This window comes from Microtus pennsylvanicus, chromosome 11 (assembly GCF_037038515.1).
Source record: "Microtus pennsylvanicus isolate mMicPen1 chromosome 11, mMicPen1.hap1, whole genome shotgun sequence".
Lineage (NCBI taxonomy): Eukaryota > Metazoa > Chordata > Mammalia > Rodentia > Cricetidae > Microtus > Microtus pennsylvanicus.
Window position 1 is genome coordinate 20,756,268 of NC_134589.1, and position 27,177 is coordinate 20,783,444.

A 27,177-nucleotide genomic window follows, 5' to 3' on the forward strand; every position below is an offset into this window, starting at 1 on the left:
TTTTTAATATATTTATTTACTTATTATTTATACAATAGTCTGTCTACATGTATGCCTGCAGGCCAGAAGAGGGCACCAGACCTCATTACAGATGGTTGTGAGCCACCATGTGGTTGCTGGGAATTGAACTCAGGACCTTTGGAAGAGCAGGCAATGCTCTTAACCACTGTTGTTACATAGTTTCAATTGAATAAGTTATCCTACAATTTATTTAAACAATCCCATTCTTTTTTATTTTTTTTTATTTTTTTGGTTTTTTGAGACAGGGTTTCTCTGTAGCTTTGGTGCCTGTCCTGGAACTAGCTCTTGTAGACCAGGCTGGCCTCCAACTCCCAGAGATCCGCCTGCCTCTGCTTCCCGGGTGCTGGGATAAAAGGCATGTGCCACCACCGCCCGGCTCCCCATTCTTTTTTTTTTAAAAAAAATTTTTTTTAAAGAAAAAGGAGCTGAGACTTGTCTCAGTGACTAAAAGAGCACAGTGGTTTTCCAGAGAAAACCATCTGTGTTCATCTTCCCAGTACTAGGCAGCTCTCAATTCCTGTAACCCCAGCTCCTGGGGAACCACACCCTCTTCTGGTCTCCCTTCGCGTCTGCATTTCCTCACTATTGTTTTTGTTTTGGTTTGGTTGATTTTTTTTTTTTGAGACCAGTTTCTCTGTGTAGCCCTGGTTGTCCTGGAACTCACTCTGTGGACCAGGCTGGCCTTGAGCTCACAGAGATCCACCTGCCTCTGCTTCCCAGTGCTGGGATGGGATGAAAGACGCGTCTGGCCCCACATGACTGTTTTGAAACACCGTTTTTATCCCATACTAAATGTGTCTGTATCCTTAGTGTATTTTTCAACTCTGTTCTGGTTCATTGACCCACTTATTACTGCACTAACACAAAAACGTGACTATAACTGTCTCTGGTGGGTGGGAGGGTCTGTTTGGCTTTACCAGGGAGCCACATCTCAGTTCCCCCAAATGATTTAGCTTTATAACTTTATTTATTTATTTTTTTCGAGACAGGGTTTCTCTGTGGCTTTGGAGCCTGTCCTGGAACTAGCTCTGTAGACCAGGCTGGTCTCAAAGTCACAGAGATCCACCTGCCTCTGCCTCCCGAGTGCTGGGATTAAAGGCGTGCGCCACCATCGCCCGGCAAGCTTTATAATTTTATAAGATTTACCCAAATCTGGAAGTGCTGAACATTTCCTAATTAATAATCATTTAGCCAGGCAGTAGTGGCACACGCCTTTCATGCCAACACTCGGGAGGCAGAAGCAGGTCGATCTTATGAGTTCGAAGCCAGCGTGGTCTACAGAGCTGGTTCCAGACAGCAAGGGCTGTTACACAGAGAAACCCTGTCTCGAAAAACAAAACAAAATTAAAAAAAGAAAAACTTGTATGATCTCCAAAAATAGGATGCCCAATCCTTTACCACTATCACCTTTTTAATTTACATTTTCATTTTATTGTATACAGACATACATATATATACACACAAACAATAAAATTTACCAGCCTGCCAACGCACTCCCTCAGAGGGGCTTGAAAGACAGCTTGAGTCTCCCAAAAAGACACTTTCAAAATTGACACCAAGGGAGAAATGGAAGTGGCTCCACTCGGAAGTAACACATCTAAATCTCTAGGACCTTCTCAATCAGAAGCGAGCGAGCATGGGTAGCTTTTAGCACACCTGCCGGCACAGGCTGCTCTTCCCCTTTCAGCCTCTAGAAGGCGCCCCGAGCCGGGTAAGCAGGGATCTGGACCAGGGGTCCTTGCGTCAGCAGCCGTCAAGACGTCACGTCTGGTCCCGGGCGGAAGTCTTCAGCTAGCCGACCGGGAAGTAGCTGAAGACCGGGCGATGGGAACTCTGGAGGTCTCGCTCTGGGGCGGACCCGAGGCCACCGTGCCCCCGCGGTAGAACGAGCCTGGGCGGCGGGCTCTGGGGTCCTGAGGTGAAGAGCGTCGGGGCCTGAAATAAAAACTTAGAAAGAAGCCTGGGAACCCTGACAACCACTTTAATGGCCCCTTTCCCCGTCCGGGAGTCCCTACTGCTTTAGGCTGGCTCTGCCCCGGAAGCCGGTTCCGTTGGTGTCATCCCACTCCCAGAGGGAAAGGCGCGGACCGGGATTTTTCTCTGCACCTCCGCCACCGGGGCAGAGGGTAGCCTCGGGCTCGAGGTTCAAGGGCGCCGGTTCTTCTTAACGCGTTTCCTCTTGGCTGCCGCAGGCATGGAGGGGTCGAAGGCGTCCGGCAGCACGATGCAGGTGAGCTTCGTGTGCCAGCGCTGCAGCCAGCCTCTGAAACTGGACACAAGCTTCAAGATCCTGGACCGGGTCACCATCCAGGAACTTACAGGTCAGCGGGACCGGTGGAAAGCGGGTGGTCAAGAGTGTGGGAAATGGGCAACTTTAGAGACATTGGGCTTGTGGTGGCAGTCTCTGTTTTTCGGTTTCCTCATCAGGCGTCTAGAGTTCTGACATTGTCTCCAGAGTAGAGACATATCCACATATACCAAACAGAATTGCTTGAGGACGTACAGTGCAGTTCATTTATTGTTTCATTTAGTCCCTGTAACAGTCCCCGTGGAAACAGGCATGGTGACTCACATCCCATAATTGCAGCACTCAGGGGGACTGAAGCAGGAGCTGCCTCAAGTTCCAGGCAAGCTTGGGCTACAGAATGAGACCCTGTTTCCATGGTCGCATCCTTTTACAGGTGAAGAATGGAGGTTTAGAGAGGTCACGTGATTTGGACTTCTGAGGTCAGTCCCAGTGTAGTCTCCAAGTCTGAAGAAGTGAGCGAGGTGAACAGGGAATTTTTTTTTTTTTTTGAGACAGGGTTTCTCTGTGGCTTTGGAGCCTCTCCTGGAATTAGCTCTTGTAGACCAGGCTGGTCTCGAACTCACAGAGATCCGCCTGCCTCTGCCTCCCAAGTGCTGGGATTAAAGGCGTGCGCCATCACCGCCCGGCATGAACAGGGAATTTAAACAAGCTCACAGACCTGGCAGAAGGCTTTGTTGTGTTTCTCTATTCCTTGCTTTATTCTTTTCATTATTGCTGTTAATTTATGTGTATGGGTGTTTTTGCTTACATGTATGTCTCTCTCTACCACATGAATGCCTGATGCCTGACGAGACCAGAAGAGGGTGTTGGATCTCCAAGCTGGAGTTCTGGTGGTTGTGAGCAGCCTGTGGGTGTTGGAAATTGAACCCAGATTCTCTGCAAGAGCAACAAGTGCTCTAAACTGCTTAAATGATCTGCTCAACCTGTTTCTTTTATTTAAAAACATTTTATTTTGTCTCCTTGTGTAGCCATTGACTGGACTCAGACTCATATTGTCCTGCCATGCCCCCTGCATTCTGGGGCTAAACACATGCACCCCCACACCAGGCTTATTTTTCTCATTATTAAAGGTAAATTGTTGTGCATTGAACGTATAAAAAAGGTAAAGACAGGGCCCACTCTTCATCTTCCAAGTGTTGGAGTAAAGGCATGTGTCACCATATCTTACATATTTTTTAACTTTTTAAATCCTGATGTATTTGTGGGGCACTGTTTGATGTCTGACTACACGTTTAATATTCAAGTCAGGGTTTCCTTGAGGTAAAAATGTTCCTAATCTTCCCTTCTGACCTTTTGGGGCTGTGCGGTGATTATTGCTACCCATAGTCACACTGCACAGTGGAACTCCAGAACCTGTTTTTCCTCCCTACCTGGCCCGTTGGCCTTTACCCATCTCCCTTCACCTGCAGCCCCTGATAACCACCGTTTTGCTTTCAGTGTAAATGAGATGAACCGCATAGGAATGAGCTCATTCGGTGCTTGCTTTTCTGTGCCTGGAGAACTTCTTTGAATGTTCTTGTCTTAGATGACAGGAGTTTATGCTTTAAGGAAAAAGACTGACTGGACTTCCTCTGTATGTATATTAGCCATGTTTTTGTTGTCGCTGCTTTGTCTTTGAGATCCAGTCTTACTGTATAACCCAGGCTGGATTTAAGCACATGATTGAATTTTCTCAGTCTCCAAAAGACTAGGATTATAGCCATGTACTACTGTACCTGACGCTTCTGCTCTCTCCCGATGCCTGGGTTTGAGAATCGGGCTTTGCTCGTGCTAGACAAGTATCCTACCACTTAACTGCATCCCCAGCTCTACATCTGTGATACGTGGATACAGACAGGTGACAGCTTCCCAGGAGTTACCTTAGGAAAAGCTTAAAATATAGGATTGGAGGGATGGTTTAGTGGTTAGGAGAACTTACTGGTCTTCCAGAGGACCGGAGTTCAGTTCCCACATCAGGTCACTCACAACTGCCTGTAACTCCAGTTCCAGGTGATCTGACATTTCTTCCTGTCCACAGTCACTACACTAACAGGCACAACCCCACACTCAAACATATACTCATATATACACACACATAAGCCCCATACTCACACACACAGACACACACACACACTCTTTTTTTTCCCGTGACAGGGTTTCTCTGTAGCTTTGGACCTGTCCTAGAGTTTGCTCTGTAGACCAAACAGGCCTCAAATTCACAGAGATCTGTCTGCCTCTGCCTCCCGAGTTCTGGGATTAAAGATGTGTGCCACCACCACCTGACCATATTTTTTTTTTTTTTTGTTTTTCGAGACAGGGTTTCTTTGTGGTTTTGGAGCCTGTCTTGGAACTAGCTCTTGTAGACCAGGCTGGTCTCGAACTCACAGAGATCCGCCTGCCTCTGCCTCCCGAGTGCTGGGATTAAAGGCATGCGCCACCACCGCCCAGCCTGACCATATTTTTTAAGTTGTTTTAATTTTTTTTTTTTTCGAGACAGGGTTTCTCTGCGGTTTTGGAGCCTGTCCTGGAACTAGCTCTTGTAGACCAGGCTGGTCTCGAACTCACTGAGATCCAAAGTTGTTCTAATTTTTATTTTATTTTATTTTTTATTTTTTTTTAAAGATTTATCTATTTATTATGTATACAACATTCTGCCTTGATGTATGCCCGCACGCCAGAGGAGGCGCCAGATCTCAGTACAGATGGTTGTGAGCCACCATGTGGTTGCTGGGAATTGAACTCAGGACTTCTGGAAGAGCAGCCAGTGCTCTTAATCTCTGAGCCATCTCTCCAGCCCGTTCTAATTTTTAAAAAGGTTTTAAATATATAATTAATTCCTACATGCTCATCACCTGGTTTGAACAGTTACCAACACATGTTCAATCCAGTTTTGTCTGTAGACCCATCCGTCCTCTCGACCCTGAAATACCTTGAAGTAAATGCCTGAGACATAAAGACTGTAGCTCTTTCTGTATGACTGTTCAGGTCATGATACCCTTGTGCTTTTAGAATTCTAACATTCTCATAATAGGCAGGGAAGAAAAGAGGTTTTTCTTTGTGTAAAGAATTAAAAAATAGCCGGGCGATGGTGGCGCACGCCTTTAATCCCAGCACTTGGGAGGCGGAACTCTGTGAGTTCGAGACCAGCCTGGTCTACAGAGCTAGTTCCAGGACAGGCTCCAAAGCCACAGAGAAACCCTGTCTCGAAAACCCCCCCCCAAAAAAATAATTAAAAAATAATTTAATCCCAGCACTCAGGAGGCAGGTGGATCTCTCTGAGTTCGAGGCCAGCCTGGTCTACAAGAGCTAGTTCCAGGAAAGGCTCCAAAACTGCAGAGAATCCTGTCTCGAAAAACCAAATAAATAAATAAATAAATGGCCAATGTGGTGGCACAAATATTTAATCCCAGTCTTCAAGAGACAGGTGGGGCTGGAGAGATGGCTCAAAGGTTAAGAGCACTGGCTGCTCTTCCAGAGGACCTGAGTTCAATTCCCAGGAACATGGTGATTTACACCACCTGTAATGAGAACTCTTCTGGCCTGTAGGCATAAAGGCAGGCAGAATGTTGTATACATAATAAAGAAGTTTTAAAAAAGAGGGAGAGGAGAGTGTATCTCTGTGAGTTCAAGGCCACTCTGGACTAACTAGTAGTAGTTCCAACTTTGTGGGTGCTGGGAATCGAACCCAAATGCTCTAAACTTTTTTGTTGTTGTTGTTGGTTTTTTTGGTTTGTTTGTTTGTTTGTTTTTGAGACAGGGTTTCTCTAGCTTTGGTTAAAGGCGTGCTCCACCACCACCCTATTTTCTTCTGCTTTTTTTTTTTTAAAGACAGAGCCTCACTATGTAGCCTTTCACTGGCCTCAAACTCATAAAAGATTGTCCTGTCTCTGCCTCCTGAGTTAGACAGTGAGACCCTATCTAGAGAGAGATTGTGGTAGCGTTGAGCTGGTAATGAGACTATTTCGGGTTCTTTCCCATGCTTTGGGAAGCTCTCCTGATTTGATAAGACTGTTCTGACTGAGGATTTTCCTTACCCTTAGCTCCATTACTTACCACAGCCCAGGCGAAACCAGGAGAGACCCAGGAGGAAGAGGCTCACTCAGGAGAGGTAAACAAAAAGCACCCTCTCCCCGTCCTCCTCACAGTCTGCTAAACGGGAGGCTGACATGAAAACCACTAGAGTACAGACTGGGTCTCTGCAGAATATTTGGTGCCCCAGACTTTGGGGGCTAATAATAGAGAGTGGTTAAGAACATTCCAGCCAGATACAGTGTTGCCCACCTGTAATCCACTTGGGAGGCTGAGGCCCTGAAGATCACAAGTTTGAGGCTAGCCTGGGCTACCTGGTGAATTCCAGACCAGCCTGAAATAATACATGTATTAAAAACAAAACAATAGGGGCTGGGGATGTAGCTCCGTTAGTAGAGAGCTTGCCTACTGTGCACAGAGCCCTGGCTTTGAGCCCTAGCATCACATTAACCTGGGCATGGAGGCAGGAGGATTACAAGTTCAAGGTCATTTTTTATGTTTATAGCAGGTTTGATGTCAGCCCAGTATAGGGGAGACTGTTCCTCCAAAAACAAACAGAAAGAAACGAAGTTAAGGACTGGGGTTATAGCTCTGGGTTGTGCAAGTTCCTGGATTCAATCCCAGCACTGCAGACAAAGAAAAAGGAAAGTTGCTCATGGTCAGTCCACTGTGAATCATTGGAGGTACTAGAATGTACCCCAAGGCACAGGGTTACTGAATAAGGCATCCATTAAAAAATAGAATTATAAGCCGGGCGGTGGTGGCGCACGCCTTTAATCCCAGCACTCGGGAGGCAGAGGCAGGCGGATCTCTGTGAGTTCGAGACCAGCCTGGTCTACAAGAGCTAGTTCCAGGACAGGCTCCAAAACCACAGAGAAACCCTGTCTCGAAAAACCAAAAAAAAAAAAAAATAGAATTATGGCCAGGCAGTGGTGGTACACTTAGGAGGCAGAGGCAGGTAGATCTCTCGGCATTCAGCCTGGTCTCCAGAGCCAGTTCCAGGACAGCCAGGGCTACACAAAGAAACGCTCTGGAAAAACAAAAACCAAAAAATAATTATCAACAACAAAAATTAAAAAGCGAAAAAGGAATTATAAGGCCATTGAAGTGGTTCAGTGGGTAAGCGTGCTTGCCACTCCTCCTGTCACCTAAGTGTGTGCGCTGGTACACACACACCAATACGTCAATAAATATTTTTAAAATGGATTTTAACGTGTGATTATAGACGAGCATAGTGGTTAATGCCTGCAATTCTAGGTACTTGGAAGGCTGAAGCAGAAAGATTGTTCTAAGTCTCCAGTCGGCCTGGGCTCAGCCTAACAGTCTTAAGTTCAAACCCTCGATCCCACACAGGGGAAAGACACCTGGCCCTTTGTACTGTGGTATGAGCATGCACCTACACATAAATAAATAATGTAATTTTTAAAGGTAAATGACTAAGGTCAGAGGTGGGATGACCTGTGTGTCCGGGTGGCTCCAGGGCATTCCTGGTTCATATTTTTTATTCTCTATAGCTATTGTCTCCATTCCTCTCCATTCACAAACACATCTCATTTGGACAGAGGGTGGTATATTTACCATAGACATAGCAGATTAGCAGTGTTAGAATATATGTCATTTTTAAATTTAACACTGTCAGTGATAAAGCTAGGGATGTAGTTCAGTGATTGATCCCCTGCTTTGCATGGGCAAGGGCCTGGGTTCACTCTCCAGCACTGCACAGTGATGATAATAAAATAGTAATAACCATAATAATAGGAATAATAGAGATGGTTTTCATTACTAAAGATATATGTTGTAAGTTGCTTTTCTTTTGCAGGGAACAGATGATTGTTTAAGTAGAAGTTACTTATTTGGGAGAGATCCTAGCAAACTCTAGTAGGAAGCAGAGAAGGGAGATGGGAAAGGGAAGGAAGCCAGGATGGAGGCATAGTCAAGCCCGAGTGGGTACTTGGAGCTCCATCCTGTGGAGCAGCACCTGTTAGAGGGTGTTGGCTTCACCCCTGAGAGTTAGCTTGCCAGGTTAAGAAGGGAATATTTATCCACCTAGCTGTCTGTCATCTGGAAAGCAAACCCTAAGTGGATTGAGGGCTGTTAATTCTGCACTGCGCATGCTCTGCAGGCAGTCTAGGATGCAGGGGCCAGAGAGAACCTGCAAAGAAGCAAAAGAGGCAGACAGGACAGCTGAAGCCAGTGATACTATAAAATGTTGAACATAGGGGGCTGGAGAGATGGCTCAGTGGTTAAGAGCACTGACTGCTCTTCCAGAGGTCCTGAGTTCAATTCCCAGCAACCACATGGTGGCTCACAACCATCTGTAATGAGATCTGGTGCCCTCTTCTGGTGTGCAGGTACACATGCAGGCAGAACACCGTATACATAATAAATAAATAAATCTTTAAAATAGAATAAAATGTTGAACATAGAACTGTTACATACAAGTTGACAGTAGGCATGCAGTTCTGTTAGGCAGGCCCTACTGCTTGTTTTTTTTTTTTGTTGTTGTTGTTTTGGTTTTTTTTTGGGTTTTTTGTTGTTTTTTTTTTAAATATTTATTATGTATACAATATTCTGTCTGTGTGTATGACTGCAGGCCAGAAGAGGGCACCAGATCTCATTACAGATGGTTGTGAGCCACTATGTGGTTGCTGCGAATTGAACTCAGGACCTCTGGAAGAGCAGGCAATGCCCTTAACCACTGAGCCATCTCTTCAGCCCTTGTTTTGTTTTTCAAGACAGTTTTTCTGTGTAGCTTTGGAGCCTGTCCTGAAACTCACTTTTTAGACCAGGCTGGTCTCAAACACAGAGATCCACCTGCCTCTGCCTCCTGAGTGCTGGGATTAAAAGCGTGAGCCACCACCGCCTGGCACGCCACTTTAATTTTTGGGGACAGGCTGTAGCCTGGACCCGATCCTTGGGCTTACAGATTAGGCTGGCTGGCTGCTTAGACCCAGGAGGGTAGAAAGATCTCCCAGTTCTGCAATTACAAGTGCACACCATCCTGCTCACCCTTTATTTTTCTTTCTGGGTTTTATTTTGTGTGTGTGTGGGGGGGGTTGTTTTGTTTTGTTTTGGTTTTCAGAAACTGGGTCTCTATATTATCCTGGCTCTTGTGCTATGTAGACAAGGCTGGCCTTAAACTCACAGAGACCTGCCTATCTCTGCCTGCCAGAGTATTGAGATCAAAGGCATGTGCCTCCCTGCCCCATTTGTTTGTTTAACTGTGAGGATCTGAACTTGGTCCCTCTTCCTTGAATAGAAAGAATGGTATTTACTTAGCCTTCTTCCAGCCCAGACCCTACCCACTTCTTTGGTTTCTCTGGTTTATCAAGTTTTGTGGTTAGCTATCTAGGCTAAAGTCAAATAGGTCTTGGGCTTTAGGGGAAATAGATTTCCCCAAAGTTGCCAGAATTCTAATGCCCTTTTATTTATTTTCCTTGACAGGGTTTCTCTGTAGCTTTTGGAGCCCATCCTGAAATAGCTCTTGTAGACCAGGCTGACCTCGAACTCACAGAGATCCGCCTGCCTCTGCCTCCGGAGTGCTGGGATTAAAGGTGTGTGCCACCACTGCCCGGCTCTAATGCACTCTTGTTTCTTTCTCAGGAGCCATTTATTGAAACTCGCCAGGATGGTGTCTCTCGAAGATTCATTCCCCCAGCCAGGTGCTTACTATTCCTCAGTCCCCTGTTTCTTGCCAACGGCCAAGGGAATTTTAATTAAACCTGGGAATTAGGAATTGGGACCAGGTGATGTAGATGAATTATCATCTAGCCTTTTAGCTGTTAGAAAAGATATGTTCTCTTACACATTACCCATCACCTTTCAGCACTGATTTTTTTTTCTTTTTTCCTCTATAGCCATTCCCACAGTGAGAAGGGGTTAGTGCCTCTGATGTTGAGGGAGTGATTGAGATGGGTTCTGGAGAAGGTTTTAGTGGTGCTTGTTAGATGTTTAGGTTCTTAGTTCTCATCAATGTAGCAGGTAAAAGTTGCTGTCAGGAAGTGTAATATTTAACAAAAAATGGTCTTTCTTGATCCTCCTTGCTTTTTGCTATAAACATACATATCCATTTTTGATTGCCCCCCCTTTCTCCTTAGTCCACCTGGGGTAACTTCCTGCTGAGTAGTGCCCCTGTGGAAGACCAGCATGGCCTTCTCTTGGGAGATAAGTACCCTTGGGAGGTCCAGTCGGGCTAGGAATGGGTGTGACCCTTGAGGCCCCTCAGCCAGTGCTTAGGTGGAGGAGGCCTCTCTGCTCCCTCATGTGGCCCATGGGTGGGGGGCTATCTGCAGGATGATGTCTACCGAAAGTGCTAATAGCTTCACTCTGATCGGGGAGGCATCTGATGGTGGCACCATGGAGAATCTCAGCCGAAGACTGAAGGCAAGTTGGCCTCATTTCACTGGCAAGAATTGTGTGTAGTTGTTACAGGGATTGACTGGGCAGATAGCCCAGAAGAGGCCCTATCCTGACTGTCCTGTCTCCAGGTCACTGGAGACCTTTTTGACATCATGTCGGGTCAGACAGACGTGGATCACCCACTGTGTGAGGAATGCACGGATACTCTCCTTGACCAGCTCGACACCCAGCTCAACGTCACGGAGACTGAGTGTCAGAACTATAAGTAAGTACCTCCAGGGCCAGGGTGCTCCTGGGACTGCTCGGCCGGTAGGACTTGGGGGTGCTGGTCCTCGGGCACGTGGGACACAGGTGCCCTCTAGTCAATAGACTGTGTTCTTGGCAGACGCTGTTTGGAGATCCTTGAGCAAATGAACGAGGACGACAGTGAACAGCTACAGAGAGAGCTGAAGGAGCTGGCCTTAGAGGAGGAGAGGCTGATCCAGGAGCTGGAAGATGTGGAGAAAAACCGCAAGGTAGTGGCAGAAAACCTGGAGAAGGTCCAGGCTGAGGCGGAGAGACTGGATCAGGAGGAAGCTCAGTGAGTGCTCCCCCTGCTCTTCTACCTTCCTGTCTCTAATACCAGGCCAGGGAGTGGCTTCTGCCTAACATGTCCGATTAGGTCAGCTGTCAGTCAGTGCCGTGTCTGCTCCAGTCCTGCCTGTTGTTTCTGGGCTTGTTTCCAGGAGAGTGTCTGGAGCCGTAGACGAAGACTTGACATAATAAGTGAAGAAAGGATGTTTTAGTTAGGTAGGGTGGCACCAGGGCTCTGAAAACATTACTCTTGGGCCAGCTAACTGGTCCAGTGGGTTAAAGCCCTTTCCGTCAAGCCTGATGACCCAAGTTCAATCCCTGAGACCCACATGGTAGAAGAGAACCAAAGCCTGCCCACACACAAATAAAAAATATAATGAGAGACCCATTCTTTTTGTTTGAGACAGGGTTTCTCTGTTTAACAGCCTCAATTGTCCTGGAAATCACTCTGAGATCAAGCTGGCCTCAAACTCAGAGATCCGCCTGCCTCTGCCTCCTGAGTGCCAGGATTAAAGGTGTGCACCATCACACCTGGCTAAGAGACCCATTCTTACTTTTTTTTTTTTTAATATTTATTTTTATTATGTATACAATAGTCTGTCTGTGTGTATGCCTGCTGGCCAGAAGAGGGCACCAGGCCTCATTACAGATGGTTGTGAGCCACCATGTGGTTGCTGGGAATTGAACTCAGGACCTTTGGAAGAGCAAGCAATGCTCTTAACCTCTGAGCCATCTCTCCAGCCCCCATTTTTACTTATTTTACTTCTGACAAAAACAAAAAAATACAGAAATGTATTTGTCATGGTTCACGAGAATCCTTTTTTTTTCATCTATATTTTTAAATATTGGGCATCTGGAATTTGAGGTGTTTTTATGCCTTGTAGGCAAAACATTCCTCTGAGAGGAATCAATGGCAAATGGAGATTTCTGTAATAAGCTGTAACTCTACCACTAGAGTAAGTCCTTGAGAAGAATGGTGAGAAAGAGATGACAGCCTCCATGCTCAGCCCTTAGGGTCCCCTTGGCTGCTCGCAGGTACCAGCGGGAATACAGTGAGTTTAAAAGACAGCAGCTGGAGCTGGATGATGAGCTGAAGAGTGTAGAAAACCAGATGCGGTATGCCCAGATGCAGCTGGACAAACTGAAGAAAACCAACGTCTTCAATGCCACCTTCCATATCTGGTAATGAGGGCTCGGGGTTGGGGGAGGCTCATCTGGGAAGTGTTTGTATTTGTCAGCCACATACCTGGGTGAACACCTCCCCATAGAAGAGGCACTGGAGGTCTGCACCTAAGCCAGCTTTATGTCATCCCTTGTACTAGGATAGCTATAATGTGGGGTGCAAATGCACACACTCGAATGCACACAGGTAGGATTCTAGAGTGGTTAGTTGGGCAGTGGTGGTTGACAACTTTAATCCCAACACTCAGGGGGCAGAGGCAGGCAAAGCTCTGAGTTTGAGGCCAGGTTGGTGGTCTACAGAGTGAGTTCCAGGGTAGCCAAGGCTACACAGAGAAACTCTCTTAGAAAAAGTGAAACAAAAACCAACAGGAATTTAGTGGTTCTGTCCACCAAATCCTGTTGCCTGGTGCTGCTTTTAAATTTTTTGTATTAGCCGGGCGGTTGTGGCACACGCCTTTAATCCCAGCACTTGGGAGGCAGAGGCAGGCGGATCCCTGTGAGTTCGAGACCAGACTGGTCTACAAGAGCTAGTTCCAGGACAGGCTCCAAAAAAAAAAAAAAAAAAAACCACAGAGAAACCCTGTCTCGAAAAACCAAAAAAAAATAAAATAAAGTAAAAATAAAATTTTTGTATTATGTTCATCTGTGCGGGTGCTTGCCTTCATATGTCATTGCATCACATGCATGCCTAGTGCCCACAGAGGCCAGATGAGGTTGTTGAACCCTTGAGATTGGAGTAACAAAAAGTTGTGAGCTGCAATGCGGGTGTTGGGAATCAAATCTGGGTCTTGTGAAAGAGCAGCCAGTGGTCCTAACAGCTGAGCCATCTCTCCAGCCCTGGTACTGATTTACTAACCCCAGGCTCATTTGTGTATAACTGATTTAATAACTATTGAGTGTCTGATGTGTGGAAAGCACTGTGCTAGACACCAGGAGTGTACCAGTAAGAAATCTACAGTATACCAGCTACTCATTGCCTTCAAGGAATGCATAAATAGCAGACTGGTGTCATACAGTGTGATAGTGTGCCAAGGGTTCTGTGAGAACATGAAATGAAAGGGGACCTTCCCACTTTGAGGAAGCTGCATGGGAAATTTCATCCAGAGAAGGCTGATATGGCTGAGGGGTGTAGATGTCTACAGAGGAAGAGTTATTCTGGCAAAGAGAACATCGTGTGCAAAGAAACAGGAGCAAGGGAATGGCAAATTCAAAGAACTAAAAGGATCTTATTATGACTGAAGATTGACTGTAAAGGGGCAAGTGACCAGATGTGAAACTGGAGAATTACCATTATTAAGGCATTTGGAGTTGATCCCAAAGGTAGAGGGAATTATTAAAGCATTTCAGACAGGGAAGTGACATAAGCACATTTGCATCTGTGGATGGTAGCTTTACTTACAGGGTGAGAAATAATCTGGGAAGGAGGTATGGAACTCTTAAACTGGAAAAGAATAGCAGCCTTGAGATGGAGGAAAAGTAGACAGATTTAAGACAAGTGGGAGGTGCTGGAGAGACGGCTCAGCAGCAGTTAAGAGCACTTGTTGCTCTTGCAGAGAACTTGTTCAATTTCCAGCACCCACGTGGTGGTTGTCAATCATCCATAACCCCAGCTCCAGGGAATCCAACAGGCATGCATTGGTACAAATTCACACATGCAGGCAAAACATTCATACACGTAAAGTAAATCAGTCTAAGAGAGAGAGGGGTAGGAGGCAGACTCAGTGGAGGGTTTGTTTGGCTTTGATATTTGTTTTGTTATTTTGTTGGGGGAGGAGTGTAAGAGTGTTCAGTGACTCTCAGTTCTGCTTGGACATCCAAACAGCAGGGGGAAAGATGCCTTAGGTTTGGGGCAGCCAAAAGAAGTGTATGCTAGGTTCTGGGTGAAAGTGGGAAACCTCAAACGTTTTATAATCTCTATTTCCCCCCGGCCCCCTCTGCCCTTCTTTATAGGCACAGTGGACAGTTTGGCACAATCAATAACTTCAGACTAGGTCGCTTGCCCAGTGTTCCTGTGGAATGGAATGAAATCAATGCTGCCTGGGGCCAGACAGTATTGCTGCTGCATGCCCTAGCCAATAAGATGGGTCTGAAATTTCAGAGGTGAGAACGTGCCGCTCTCCACGGCACCTTGGGCAAGGCGTGTCTGTGATGTCTTCTGTCTATACCACATGGTACTGCTTCACTATGGCCAGAATTCTTGCTGCCAGCAGACAGAAGGGCCTGTGCCCTGCTTTCCCTTCATCACAGGGCTCTTGCTGTGATGTCATAGAGCAGTATCATCAACCTGCATGACTCCAGTGGTGGTCCCAAAAGTCTCCAGAACCTAATTTTTCCCTAATGAAGTTTCAGTGTTTGTTTTTAAAAACCTACCAGGGTGTCCAGCCTTTTGATACTATGACGTGATATTGTTGTCTACAAATGTGTTGAGTGTTACTCATAGCTGTCATGGGAACAAGGGCAACCCACAGGCCTCAAGTTATACATATCTTTTAAAGCAAAATACCAGGCACAGTGTTGAACACCTGTAATCTCAGTACTGGGGGAGTTGAGGCAGGAGGATCAAAAGTTCAAGGTCAGCCTGGCCCATATAAGGAGACCCTGTCATTTAAAGACAAAACAAAGACAAAATATACATGAGTTGATGAGTACCGTTACATAATAGATGAAATCTTTTTAGTTAAGTCTTTAAACATGGACTCTAGAGAGGTGGAGGGAGGTGGGGATAATAAATAATAAAGTCCTTGGGTAAGATGCAGATTGAAAGTTACTGGGTTGCAACTTTGCAATAATCCTGTAGCCATCTCTGCATCTCCACTTTAGGTACCGACTTGTTCCCTATGGAAATCATTCATATCTGGAGTCTCTGACAGACAAATCTAAGGTACTCTGGGAGCTAGAGTTCTTGTTTATTCTAACAAAATGGGTACATTTGGGGCGTAGGGATGTAGCTTAGAGATAGGGCACTTGCCTAAAGTATACAAGACCTTGTGCTTAAAAAAGTTTAGTTTCTATACCTGCTGACATTTTTCAGTTTCTTTCTCAGACTATCTCATAAGGAGCCAATAACATCTTGTTCAGACTTAGCTCTTTGGGGTTGGTGGAAAAAATTCAGGTTTTTACAGCCTATTGAGAAAGGGTCTGGGCAGATCAGAGGAGTGCATGCACTTGGGGACTTGGGGGTGGGAATATGCTGAAGTTCAGTACATTTCCAGTGGTAGGGAGGCTGCTGGGAGTTGCTGTTTGCCCAGGGCTGTTGGAGTGGTTGAGGGTTATAGAAGACATCGGTCAGCTATAATACATGTTCTGGTGGGCGTAGACAAAGCTCAGGTGATTGGAGTGCAGGGAATGACTGGGGACATGCCCATAGCCAGTTCTCTCTTCTTGGGCAGGAGTTGCCGTTATACTGTTCTGGGGGATTGCGGTTTTTCTGGGACAACAAGTTTGACCATGCAATGGTAGCTTTTCTGGACTGTGTGCAGCAGTTCAAAGAAGAGGTGGAGAAAGGCGAGACACGATTTTGTCTTCCATACAGGTGAGAGTTTGCCCTTTATCCTCTGCAGGCTCAGTGAACTTGTAGCAAGGACTAAACTGAATTAAAAGGTAGTGAATGGAAACAGATCCTAAAAATGGCAAGAAGGAAAACAGTGCAATCATAGGACGCTGGTGGGCAAGGACTCATTTCATATTGCAAGCAGAACAGAGTACGACCACCTGCTCCCTGGAGTAAAGAATATTGTTGTAGGTGGTGGTAGGGATTTTCTTGGGACAGAGATCAAGTTTGTAGCCTCATTTCAGAAAGGCTTTTTCCTGCAGCCTTTGGGAGTATACAAGAATGCTTGTCTTAGTGTAGTAGCCCAGCATAGAGACAAGTTCAAGAGACCGAGTTTGAGAGCCAAGGAAGATGGGCACACCTATAATCCCAGCACTCCAGAGGCTGAGGCAGGAAGAATGTGTGGTTTTAAAGGTCAGTCTGTGCTTTGTAGTGAGAGAAGGAGTAAATACAAACAGTTTATTTCTTTTGCCTCTTTCTGCTCCTGAGTTCAGGGATGCCTAGGCAGACAGTGAGGAGTACTATAACCTTCACTCCTCTCCCGCTCCAGACTTGTCGTGTGTTTGGGTGTGTCCTGCCCTTGTACTCTGCAATGACAATGAGGCTCTTGTGACAGCCTTTTATTTTAGGGTTTCAAGCAAATCCAAAATACACACTAGCAGTAGCTCTTTGCCAAGCGCTGTTAGATAAATGACGGGAATGGTCTCGTGGTCAAATCCCTGCCCATTTGCCTGAACTGACTTAACTTGGATCTGTTTCTTAATGAGCTCTGCTTCATCTGTCTGCAGGATGGATGTGGAGAAAGGCAAGATTGAAGACACTGGAGGCAGTGGCGGCTCCTATTCCATCAAAACCCAGTTTAACTCTGAGGAGCAGTGGACAAAAGCGCTCAAGTTCATGCTGACGAATCTTAAATGGGGTCTTGCTTGGGTGTCCTCACAGTTCTATAACAAGTGACTTACTCCTGGGGGTTGTTCGCCTTTAAAGTTTTACATTTGGTTTCGTTTGGAAAGATGCTTTAAATTAAATCTGGGTAATATTAAACCACATGTTTACAATACCAAAAGAGACAAAAGCCACTTTATTTTAAAATATCATGTGACAGATAGTTTCCAGAGGATAGCGAACAGCCATTGCCACAGTTTTGACTCAACCCCATGCTTTCCTTTTGCCATTCCCTTGAAAACAACTAATTGACATTCACTTTAAGTTAGTTGATTGACACTGATGTGTTCTCACTGGATTTTATCTCTCTCAACTTCCTGCACTTAAAATATGAAATAGGAATGTTTTGAGATGATATTAGTGGTACACAGTTGGATGATGTGAGAAAGGACACCAGGTCAGATGCTGGAAGTCTAACTCTTTCCTCACGCAGTTCTAGTATTAAATGCCTACTCTACTGTCTGTTAGGATTACAAAATGCTGTTTGGTACTGTTTGAGACATGGAAAGATTTAATTATTTGTAATAAAGGATTTGCTATGGTCTATTAATTACCAAGAGATGTGACGGTAAGTTTTTCTTTAAAATTGAGTATTTTATATTCTGGAAGAATTGAGTTCCAGTCAGTTTTATAGAAATTCTGTTGAAAAGTGTTTTAGTTTAAAAAATAAAATAAAATGAAATGAAATGGTAAGCCAGACTTGATGGTATTTAATCCCAGAACTCAGGAGGCAGAGGCAAGTGGATCTCTGAATTCCAGCCCAGCTTGGTGTGTATAGTGAGTTCTAAGACAGCCACATCCAAATAGTGATATTCTATCTTTAAAAAAAAAAGGAAGGAAGGAAGGAAGGAAGAACAAACAGCTGTAGGGGAGCAAGGGAAGAAAGGCTACTCAGACACTCAGCCAAGGCCATCCAAAAGTCTGTTTTAAAACCCTGGGTAATACTTATCTGGTGTTCTCTGATAATCAGATTAAATTAGGAAAACTTAAATGTCTTGTCAAATAAAAATGAACCAATTTTATAATCTAACTCCAATTCTTTGATGTTTTTAGCCTGCTATGAACATACAAGGATGCATTTGTCCACCATAACTGTCTCTGATGTAGGGAAAAAGTGCCTGAAATTGGAATACAAAATACTATCCAAAGGAAACTTGGAATTTTTGTACCCTGAGAATGGAAGTAAACAAAGAGGAGAATACAGTGACAGAAGGCTGTGTCTGGGGTTTAGCCAGCCTCATGTGTTAGAGGAAGCAGCAGTATTCAGAGCTCTGGCTGCCTTGTGGGGAACAGGCTGCTGTTGCCCAGGAGTGTGTGTTCCCACGCTGTGAGTCAGGATTGCATAAGAGAACTCAGCAATGCTTTCCGAAGCGATGCCAGTGATGCTCTGCAAATGCCCTACAACCTTCAGGAAGACAGAGGAACTTATTACTAAAGTCTCAGCACATTGTAGTGCACAGCACACTTATGCACACACTAACAGAGATTCTTGCTTGAGATAGTCTCCCAAGCCTAACAAGCTTTTCATTTTTCTGAACACAAAATTAAATCCAGATTCCTATGTTTGCTGATGGCCAAGTGTCATTGCCCTGATAGTGTTAACGTGGGCTCTTTCTCTAGTTAGCTGTTTCCCTCTGTTAAAGACAGAACAGTGGGTCATAATTATAAAGGAATTGGACAAACTGAACTTGAGTGTCTATTTCCAGTTCATAAAGAAAATGGAGACACTTCCATCCTACTCTGGTTTTCCAACCCTCCCTTCTTGACTGTTTACCCAGTTCTTGTGCAGACTGTCTTCTCTATTAAAAGCTCTCTATTAATTCTGACCATGCTGGCCCCACTCAGTGGTGCGCACCTGGCTCCAGCACTCGTGGTTCTGGATGAAAGCACTCGCTGCAATGATTCCAACTGCCAACAGCATGAAGTCTTCCTTCACAGAGACAAACTTCTCCCTGAATAATTAAGACCATATTAATTTCGGAGCTAGTATGAAATATGGTTCTAAATGCTAGGGTCATAGAACTTCAGCTATGCATTGTTCATGTTGATCGTCTTGCACTTTAGACACAGAAAGAAGCCATGTTGAGGTAATAGCTTACCTGCCGTTCCCCCGCTCACCTGGGGTTAAAACATACACCTGTGTCTAGAGTGTGATAGGCCTTTATTTCCATCTCCCTAACAATTGTAATTGTGAGGCTTTGGTCAGTCTGACTGTACAGTAATCAAAGTCACTTTTGTCCAAGTTAGAGTCATGTGACAGGCTTTCTCCCCCTTCAAGTGACTATAAAAGCAATCCAGCACTCTGAAGTTTTAACTAATGGCAAAGGAAGAACTAGAAAAGAATGTTAATTGTTGGCAGTAATTTACATTTAATAGTAAAAACCTTGAGTTTTCCCGATTTGGTTCAGTAATCAGCAATAACGGAAGTCAGAACCAATTATCCTGTATTGTTTCTCAGTGCTGGATATTGAATTTACTAGGCAAAAGTATTCTACCACCAAGCTCCAAACCCCAAACGCCTCATATTCATAGATCTGTCACCTACTAGGCAACACCGGAAGGAGCCTGTCCTAGAAAAGTTTCTTACCCTTGCAGCTGACTGGGTGTAGAATTCTCAATTGAAGCCCTCAATAGGCTCTCATAGATGGGTTCATGCAGAAGATAGACCAGGTCGAGGAGGGTCAGGCAAGTTGCATGTAGTTGTGTGGCTGGGACCGAGCAGCCATTGTACCCTACATGGCGCACAGGCATGAAAGACAGCGTCAGGTTGTGCCCTCCAGTGGCGGTCTTAGGTCAGCGCTGTTCTGTTGCTAGTGTGCTTCCTGATACACGCTACCATGGAAGATCTGTTAGCAGAGGGTCAGTTTTCTTTTATTTGAGACAGGGTCTCATTGTGTAGCCCTAACTGGCTTGGAACTCTGTGTAGACCAGGCTGGCCTCAAACTTAGAGATCCACCTGCCTCTGCCTCCCAACTGTTGGTATTAAAGTTCTATGTCTGGCCAGAAGGTTCATTTTAAAGGACAGATCTCCATCAGTAATGCATATATCCAATTACAGTACATTTGTTCTGTCTTAATGCTTCTCCATAAACCCAGCTCTCGTATCCTGCAATAAGAAAGTCTAATGAGACCAGCATAATGGTGCACACCTTTAATCCCAGCATTTGGGAGGCCAGCCTGGGTCTACAAAGAGAGTTCCAAGACAGCCATGGCTGTTACACAAAGAAACCCTGTCCCCCAAAAATAAAGTGCCTAATGAATCCAAATCAGGTGCTGAGACCTCTGAGCTGCCTTCCCTGACTAATACTGGGGGACATCTACATCATTCAGAAACACACAGGCTTCCTACTGCTCCTCATTGGTAGGATGTGACTCCTGTTCCCAAATCCCTGGGCACATTTTTTTGTTTTGTTTGTTTTTCGAGACAGGATTTTGCTGTAGTTTTGGAACCTGTCCTGGAACTAGCTCTTGTAGACTAGGCCTGCCTCCCAAATGCTGTGATTAAAGGCGTGCGCCACCACTGCCCGGCTTTTTTTTTTTAAGGGGGGGGGAGAGAATTTTTTTTAAAGATTTATTTATTATGTATACAGTATTCTCAGTACTCTGCCTGCAGGCCAGAAGAGGGCACCAGATCTCATTACAGATGGTTGTGAGCCACCATGTGGTTGCTGGGAATTGAACTCAGGACCTTTGGAAGAGCAGGCAATGCTCTTAACCACTGAGCCATCTCTCCAGCACCCCCAGCTTGTTTTTGTTTTGTCTTGTATGGCAGTCTCCAGCCCACATCTCCTGAAACATTTAATAAAGTACCTAGAACTTCAAGGAGCATCTCCACATATGCCAAAGGAGTGGGCAGATTTATCTGGAAGTTCAGGGACTTCAAGACATCAAGCTCTGACTCCAGTAGTTCTTCTTTGGTGCACATATAACCAAGAGCCTGGAGGAAGTTCAGGACTGTAACGTTGCTGACTATCTGAGAAAGAAAGAAAAAAGGCAGAGGAGAGATAGCAGGATGCAGGTCATAAGCCCTAGCAGTCCACAGAGCACTGCAAGTCCACACCGGTCTTCTCTCTTGGTAATCCCACTAAGTTATGCAAGCAGGATTACTTGCAATCAAACCCAAGTTCTCCCTTCTGGTCATTACACATGCTGGATTTCCCTTACCTTCTGCTCCTTCCTTTCTCCCTGCCCGCCCTAATTTTGTTTAGATTTTCTTTGTAGCTACTATCTCCCACCTACCAATTTCAATAATTCATTTTCTCTGAATAAACTTCCGTGACTCCCCAAGCTGATGAAGTTCCTTTTCCAGCCCTGTTACACTAACAGATCACCTTTTCACCTTGTTTACCCCCATGCCTTTTCCCATTGGGTAAGGGATTCCTTGAGAGCACAGACAATAAATATTTTTTACTGTGGTAGCCATGGTATCTACTGAAACATCTAGCCATAAAAAAAAATAAATATTTGCTGGACGAGTGGTATTTTACTGTACAGGCACTGGATATAACGTGGAAACATTTTATCTTTAGGTGTAATCATTTGCCTTTAATGCTGATAGGCATGTTGGTAATTCAGGTACCTTATGTAAACTGTCCTTAAGTCCAAGGGGAGGAAAGGTGACCCGTATGAATGATGGCATCTGTCCAGCAATTATACTTTGGGAACAGAACTTGAGGCTGTTTAATAACCGCCTCTGTGTGACTGTGTGTATTCAGGCGGTGTGCTTAGGAAGCATAATTACACTCTGGAATTTCCACATGAGTAGTGTCACCTAGCTTAGGAGTGGGTTTCTCACAGCCGCCTTCAATGAGCTGCTTTCTTTCTGACACTCAGGTGCCCATGAGCAACCCTGCTCCTTACTTTGTAGTGGAAAGACAGTTTGCTGGCCAGCTGAACACATGACACCAAGCGGAGGACGAACTTGTTGAAAAGCTGCTCTTTCAGAGCCCTCCAGTTCTGCAATTCGGTCTTAGTTCTCGGCTGGATTGTGGCTTGCTGACAGATGTTCTCTGCCTGCTTCACCATAAACCTGTAAGGGAAGAAAAGGATGGAGAGAAACTTTCCAATCACACCAACTAAAGGGACTTTGTGCTGTAGACATGCTCCACTGATCAGGTAACGAATGCTGGCTGCGAGTTCTCCATTTGCAAGTGAAAGAAGGGTGCAAAGCCAGCGGCTAGGTAAGCGGGGACCGACTAGTGCTGTGTGCGCCGCCATTCTGAGGGGCACTAGCACAATGGCCTTCTGCACAGACTTTACCTTTCTAGGATTTCTACAGCCTGGTAGCTCACAGATTTCTCCAGACACCATTGTTCAGACAGGAGAAAAACAAACTCTGCCAAAACAGGAAAGAACAGCTTAATTCACAAGATGCAAGCCAAGCCACTCTGTGAACTCTTGGCATTGTATAAAAGCGCTGAGGGAGCTGAGAGGAGAGGGTCAGGAGGTGAGAAAGATGAGACAGGAGCAACCAAAGCTGAGCTCAGTTTCCTTTGCTGCCAATAGGCAGATCAGAGGCATGGAAAGGAGACCGACTCAGTGCCAAAGTCAAGGGTTTACCAAGCTCCCTCCGCGACCCTTGAGCCTTCCTATGCATCTCAGCTGTTGAAGGTTTGGTCAGTTACACACAAACACACCAGCTGGCCTAGTTGGTCTCTACCTCATGCTGGGAACCCCTAGCTTCATGGAAGGTTCTTGGATGGATAAAAAACCCTAAGCCCTATATTCTGTTTTCAGTGGAATGTTGGCAGGAACAGAAAGGTCCCTCCTGGAGCTTCCACAGTCTTTAGGACACTATTTGTTTAGTAACCACCCTCTGCAGAACTCCCATTGCTTTACAAACACAATTCACCTTGCAGCTGGCCACCGCCTCTCCACCGCCAGCTTGTTGTGTAAATCTCTATTGTTACTGTGCAGTGACTTGTTTGGAAGAAATATCCCCTAACTCAGAGAACACAGCCCAAGTCAGAGGGAAAGAATCATTGAGAGGCTTGGAAGGGTAAGGCACTTTGGCAAGATTTTATCCTGCTTCTGTTTCCCTTTGAAAGAACAGACTCAGATAAAATTCTATTTAGCTTGCAATATCATTTGAGGGCGGAAACGAGGGTAAATGTCACTTCTCAGTAAAGAGAACTGCAGACCCAAGAACCTTTATCATTGATAAGCAAAGAATTTCAGAGAGGGATCCTTTACCTCAGCCTGTATGCACATAATCATACTGTCATATGTCTCCTGAGAAAATCTGACTTTCTTAGAAGAAAAACAATGTATCGGGCATGCTTGTAAAAGCCAGTTAATCTCAGCAGGTGGAGGCAGGAGGTCGGGAGTTCAAGGATATCTTCACTTAGATAGCAAATTGAATGCCAGAATGGGCTACAAGAGACCCAGTCTCAAAAATATGTTTTAAGGGGTTGGAGAGACGGCTCAGTGGTTAAGAGCATTGCCTGCTCTTCCAAAGGTCCTGAGTTCGATTCCCGGCAACCACATGGTGGCTCACAACCATCTGTAATGAGGTCTGGTGCCCTCTTCTGGCCTGTACACACACACAGAGAGACACAATATTGTATACATAATAAATAAATAAACATTTAAAAAAAAAAATATGTTTTAAACCTATTAAAAAAAAAAAAGTCAAACTATCCCAAGACAGTTTAGCAATATACTTAACTTACAAATAGATTTATACACAAAGCTTTGTTACAAAGCCCACAGCCAGGCTAACAATCTCCGCGGAGAAGAGAACTGAGCACACCTATATGTTACTGGCCAGACCTTTGTCCTTTTATTCTTGGACCTTGGGCTTTATTTCCTAGCAGACCTTTGCTTTTGTTTTGGATTTGTTAGGACTTATTCAGGGAGTCGTTTCTGGTTTTTTATTTTAGGTCCTCACGGAAAGTGAGTTTGGGTTAGGCGGAGTAACTATGGTCACACCTGCATTTGTCTTCGCCTCCTCTGCCTAACGAACATGCTCAGATGGACTGCTACCCACAAGGCCTTTGAGCCTCCGCCTTGCCATCTCATCAGGGCTGATTTCTTTAATGCCCAACTTCCACGCCTGTTCCTTCCACTTCATCATTCGCTCCCTGAAGTTTCTACAATTTCCCTTCCGCTTTTCCCAATTGACTAAAATGATTACACCAAAGTCAGCAAGCTTTGCAAATTGTCCTCTTCCAACCTCCATTTCCACTGATGCCCTGGAAGCACCTGAGGCTGCTGACCCTTCCCAACCCTCCTGTTGGCTTCAAAAATGTTGGTTCTGTGCTTCTCTCCCCAACTATTGTTGGTTAGTAGGGTTTATTTATTATTTTACTTTTTAAAAGATTTTTAAAAATCGTGAGTGCAGTGCTTTCGGTGGCCATACGTTGTTGGAGTCCCTGGAGCTGAAGTTAGAGGCTGTTGTGAGCTGCCTCGTGTACATTGTAGAGGATTGAATTTGGGTGCCCTGGAAGAGCAACGTAAACTCTCAACTATTGGACCTTCTCTAAGTCTCTATTTTATGTGTATGTGTGTGAGATTCAGTTTGCATGTGCACTATGTTCATGCCAAGTATCTGCAGAGATCAAAAGAACAGGTTAGGTCCTCTGGAACTGGAGTTACAGGTGGTTTTGGACTGCCATGTGGGTGCTGGAAACCAAACCTGAGTCCTCTGGAAAATAGCTTAACTGCTGAGCCATCTTTCCACGCCCTTGGTTTGGTTTTTGAGATGTGTATTGGTGTATCTTAGGCTAGGTTAACCTGGGACTCACTGTGTAGTTCACTCTAGCCTAGAATTTGCAATTCTCCTGCCTCAGCTTCCTGAGTCCTGGGATTACTACATGAGCCCCTCACTACATGCAGCTCATTGTATTGTTGACTCTCCCCTGTTCCAATTTCCTGAGCACAGAATGTTTCCCAAGGAACTGTTCTTGATCTGCTTTTCTTCTGTCCTTGGAGTATCATGAAAATAATTTAAAAACCTTGATTTCTAGTTCTGACCTTTCTAAACCGTCTATTAACCTTCCTCTGGATGTTCTTCAAATATCTTAAAAACTCAGTAGATTCAAATCAAAACAATTTCCCCCTTAAACAAAAGTCACATTTCCTTATTTCTGTGTTTTGTGTGTCATTTTTACCTTCTTTCTTAAATGAAAATTGGGCTTTCTAGATTTTGCCTCAAGATGTTGTAAATCCATTCTTTTTTTTTGTTTTGTTTTGTTTTTTGGTTTTTTTTTTTTTTTTTTTTGGTTTTTCGAGACAGGGTTTCTCTGTGGTTTTGGAGCCTGTCCTGGAACTAGCTCTGTAGACCAGGCTGGTCTCAAACTCCCAGAGATCCGCCTGCCTCTGCCTCCCGAGTGCTGGGATTAAAGGCGTGCACCACCACCACCTGGCTGTAAATCCATTCTTGTCACCGCTCTGTTATCCCTCTGACTACACACGGGCTCCTCTAACCCACCTCCTTCAACCAGGTCCAGCCTTTTTACACACAAAAGCGTTTTGACCAAGGCAAAAATTACAGCCACACTGTGTGCTCGTTTAAATTCCAGTGTCTTCATGCTGAAAAAGATGCTTACTTTTTTTTTTTTTTTGAGACAGGGTTTCTCTGTAGCTTTGGATCCTGTCATGGAACTAGCTCTGTAGACCAGGCTGGCCTCGAACTCACAGAGATCTGCCTGCCTCTGCCTCCCGAGTGCTGGGATTAAAGGCGTGCACCATCATCGCCTGGCAATGGCTTAGCTTTTACAAGCACTGACTGCTTTTCCAGAAGATCTGAGTTCAATTCCTAGCACCCACATCAGGTGGCTCACAACTGCCTATAATTCCAGTTTCAGAGAATCTGGCACCTTCTTCTGGCTTCTTCTAGCACCAAGAATACACATGGTGCACATACATGCTTGCTGGCAAAACACCCATACACATACAATAAATTAAATAAGAAATAACAAATTTTAGTAACTTTCTCATTTTTCTGCTAAACCAAGTATAAAGTCCTCCCCCTTGACATTCATATGGCTACTCAGAGTATCTCCAGACTACTTCCCTGGTCTTACTTTCTAATGCTTTTCCACATGCTCTGGCCAACCTGGGCTACAACTGGACCCTCCACTCCTGCCTTCCAAAGCTCTATTCATGGCATCCTGTTCTGGTAGAAATGAGAATCCCTTTATCTTCAAACAAAATGTCACCATTCCCTCAAGGTGTACCTCAAAAGTCACAAGCCCTGGGCCACAGCTTATCACTCCTTTTAAATGTATTCTCTCTGTCAATTATTCTAACCATACATACTTGTATCTACTTGTTTGTATACTCAATATCCCCACCCAAAGTACACAGTTTGAGAGCAATGACTACACTGCTGTTTCATCTTTCTCGCCCAGGCAATGTCAATAATAAGCACTCTAAGCATATTTACGAAAGGAAGTGTAAAACTCTGCATGGTGCCATACACCTTTAAAATCTTACAACTCGGGAGCCAGAGACAGGCGTATCTTTGTGTGTTCGAGGCCATCCAGGCTATGGAGAGTTCCAGGCTAGGACTCTTCAGTAAAACCTTGTCTCAAAAAAAAAAAAAAAAGCGAAAAAGACAGGGGGCGGGGTGGGAGTAGGGGGTGCGGAAATGAAGGGGAAGGGTGCTGCTGGTAAGCCTCGTTCATCACTTACAACCCCCATGGCCTGGCATAAAAAGAGTACTAACAAAATATATTTGAGTGAACAGCAGAGGTCAGTGCTCCCAGGACTCCCATAAACCCGACTCCCCACTCTGCATCCACACCCACGATCCGGCTCTCCCTGAAGCTGCCCATCCGTCCCGCAGCCTCCTTCACGGCTTGCTCATTCTGCTGGGCCAAGTGAAGCAGCGCGTTTTCGATGGTCTCTGTGGCAACCGCTCCAAACTGGAAGTCACTGGAATTAGCAAGTCTGGGCCTCAAGGGTCCTTCCATATTCAGAAATCTTTCCGAGCACTGGGACAGTTCACCGGATCCATAAACTGGCTTCCTTAGCTTATTTCCAGAATCTTCTGCCACTCCTTGGAGTCTTCCTTCCTTTCCAATATGTCTGCCCTGGCCTCGAATCTGAGGAAAACTTAATTCCCACCACAGCCTCGAACCGTCAATAGCTTTTCGCACCCCGAAGCGCTCAGCCAATCAGAAAACACAACCGCTTCTCGTCTTTCCTGCCCCTCCTCCAGAGCGGAGAGACCCTGTCTATAACCAGAAACACCACGCGGACTACAACTCCCAGAGTCCCTTGCGGC

At 45.2% G+C, this 27,177-nt stretch overlaps 2 protein-coding genes and 1 pseudogene across 3 annotated transcripts; 1 reads left to right on the top strand and 2 right to left on the bottom strand.

The window, feature by feature from the left end:
• Positions 1-2,217, bottom strand: part of LOC142831548 (protein FAM50A-like) — a 10,567-nt pseudogene extending 8,350 nt beyond the window's left edge.
• Positions 1,801-17,630, top strand: Becn1 (beclin 1). Of its 2 annotated transcripts, XM_075990661.1 has the most exons (12): positions 1,801-1,939; positions 2,214-2,342; positions 6,349-6,416; positions 9,941-9,999; positions 10,630-10,720; positions 10,825-10,961; positions 11,082-11,276; positions 12,305-12,451; positions 14,402-14,551; positions 15,272-15,332; positions 15,841-15,983; positions 16,790-17,630. In XM_075990661.1, the coding sequence occupies exons 2-12, from the start codon at positions 2,216-2,218 to the stop codon at positions 16,956-16,958; spliced, it is 1,347 nt and encodes a 448-aa protein (XP_075846776.1). In that variant the 5' UTR covers positions 1,801-1,939; positions 2,214-2,215; the 3' UTR covers positions 16,959-17,630. The 2 variants fall into 2 exon arrangements, with proteins under 2 accessions (XP_075846776.1, XP_075846777.1); XM_075990662.1 differs by lacking the exon at positions 6,349-6,416 and having other exon boundaries at positions 1,804-1,939.
• On the bottom strand, positions 17,053-27,153 carry Cntd1 (cyclin N-terminal domain containing 1). Its single transcript, XM_075990663.1, has 7 exons — positions 26,695-27,153; positions 22,206-22,281; positions 21,807-21,975; positions 20,757-20,919; positions 19,534-19,678; positions 18,802-18,898; positions 17,053-18,351 (listed from the first exon to the last, which is right to left on the bottom strand). The coding sequence occupies exons 1-7, from the start codon at positions 26,861-26,863 to the stop codon at positions 18,184-18,186; spliced, it is 987 nt and encodes a 328-aa protein (XP_075846778.1). The 5' UTR covers positions 26,864-27,153; the 3' UTR covers positions 17,053-18,183.
• Positions 27,154-27,177: the final 24 nt, after the last annotated feature.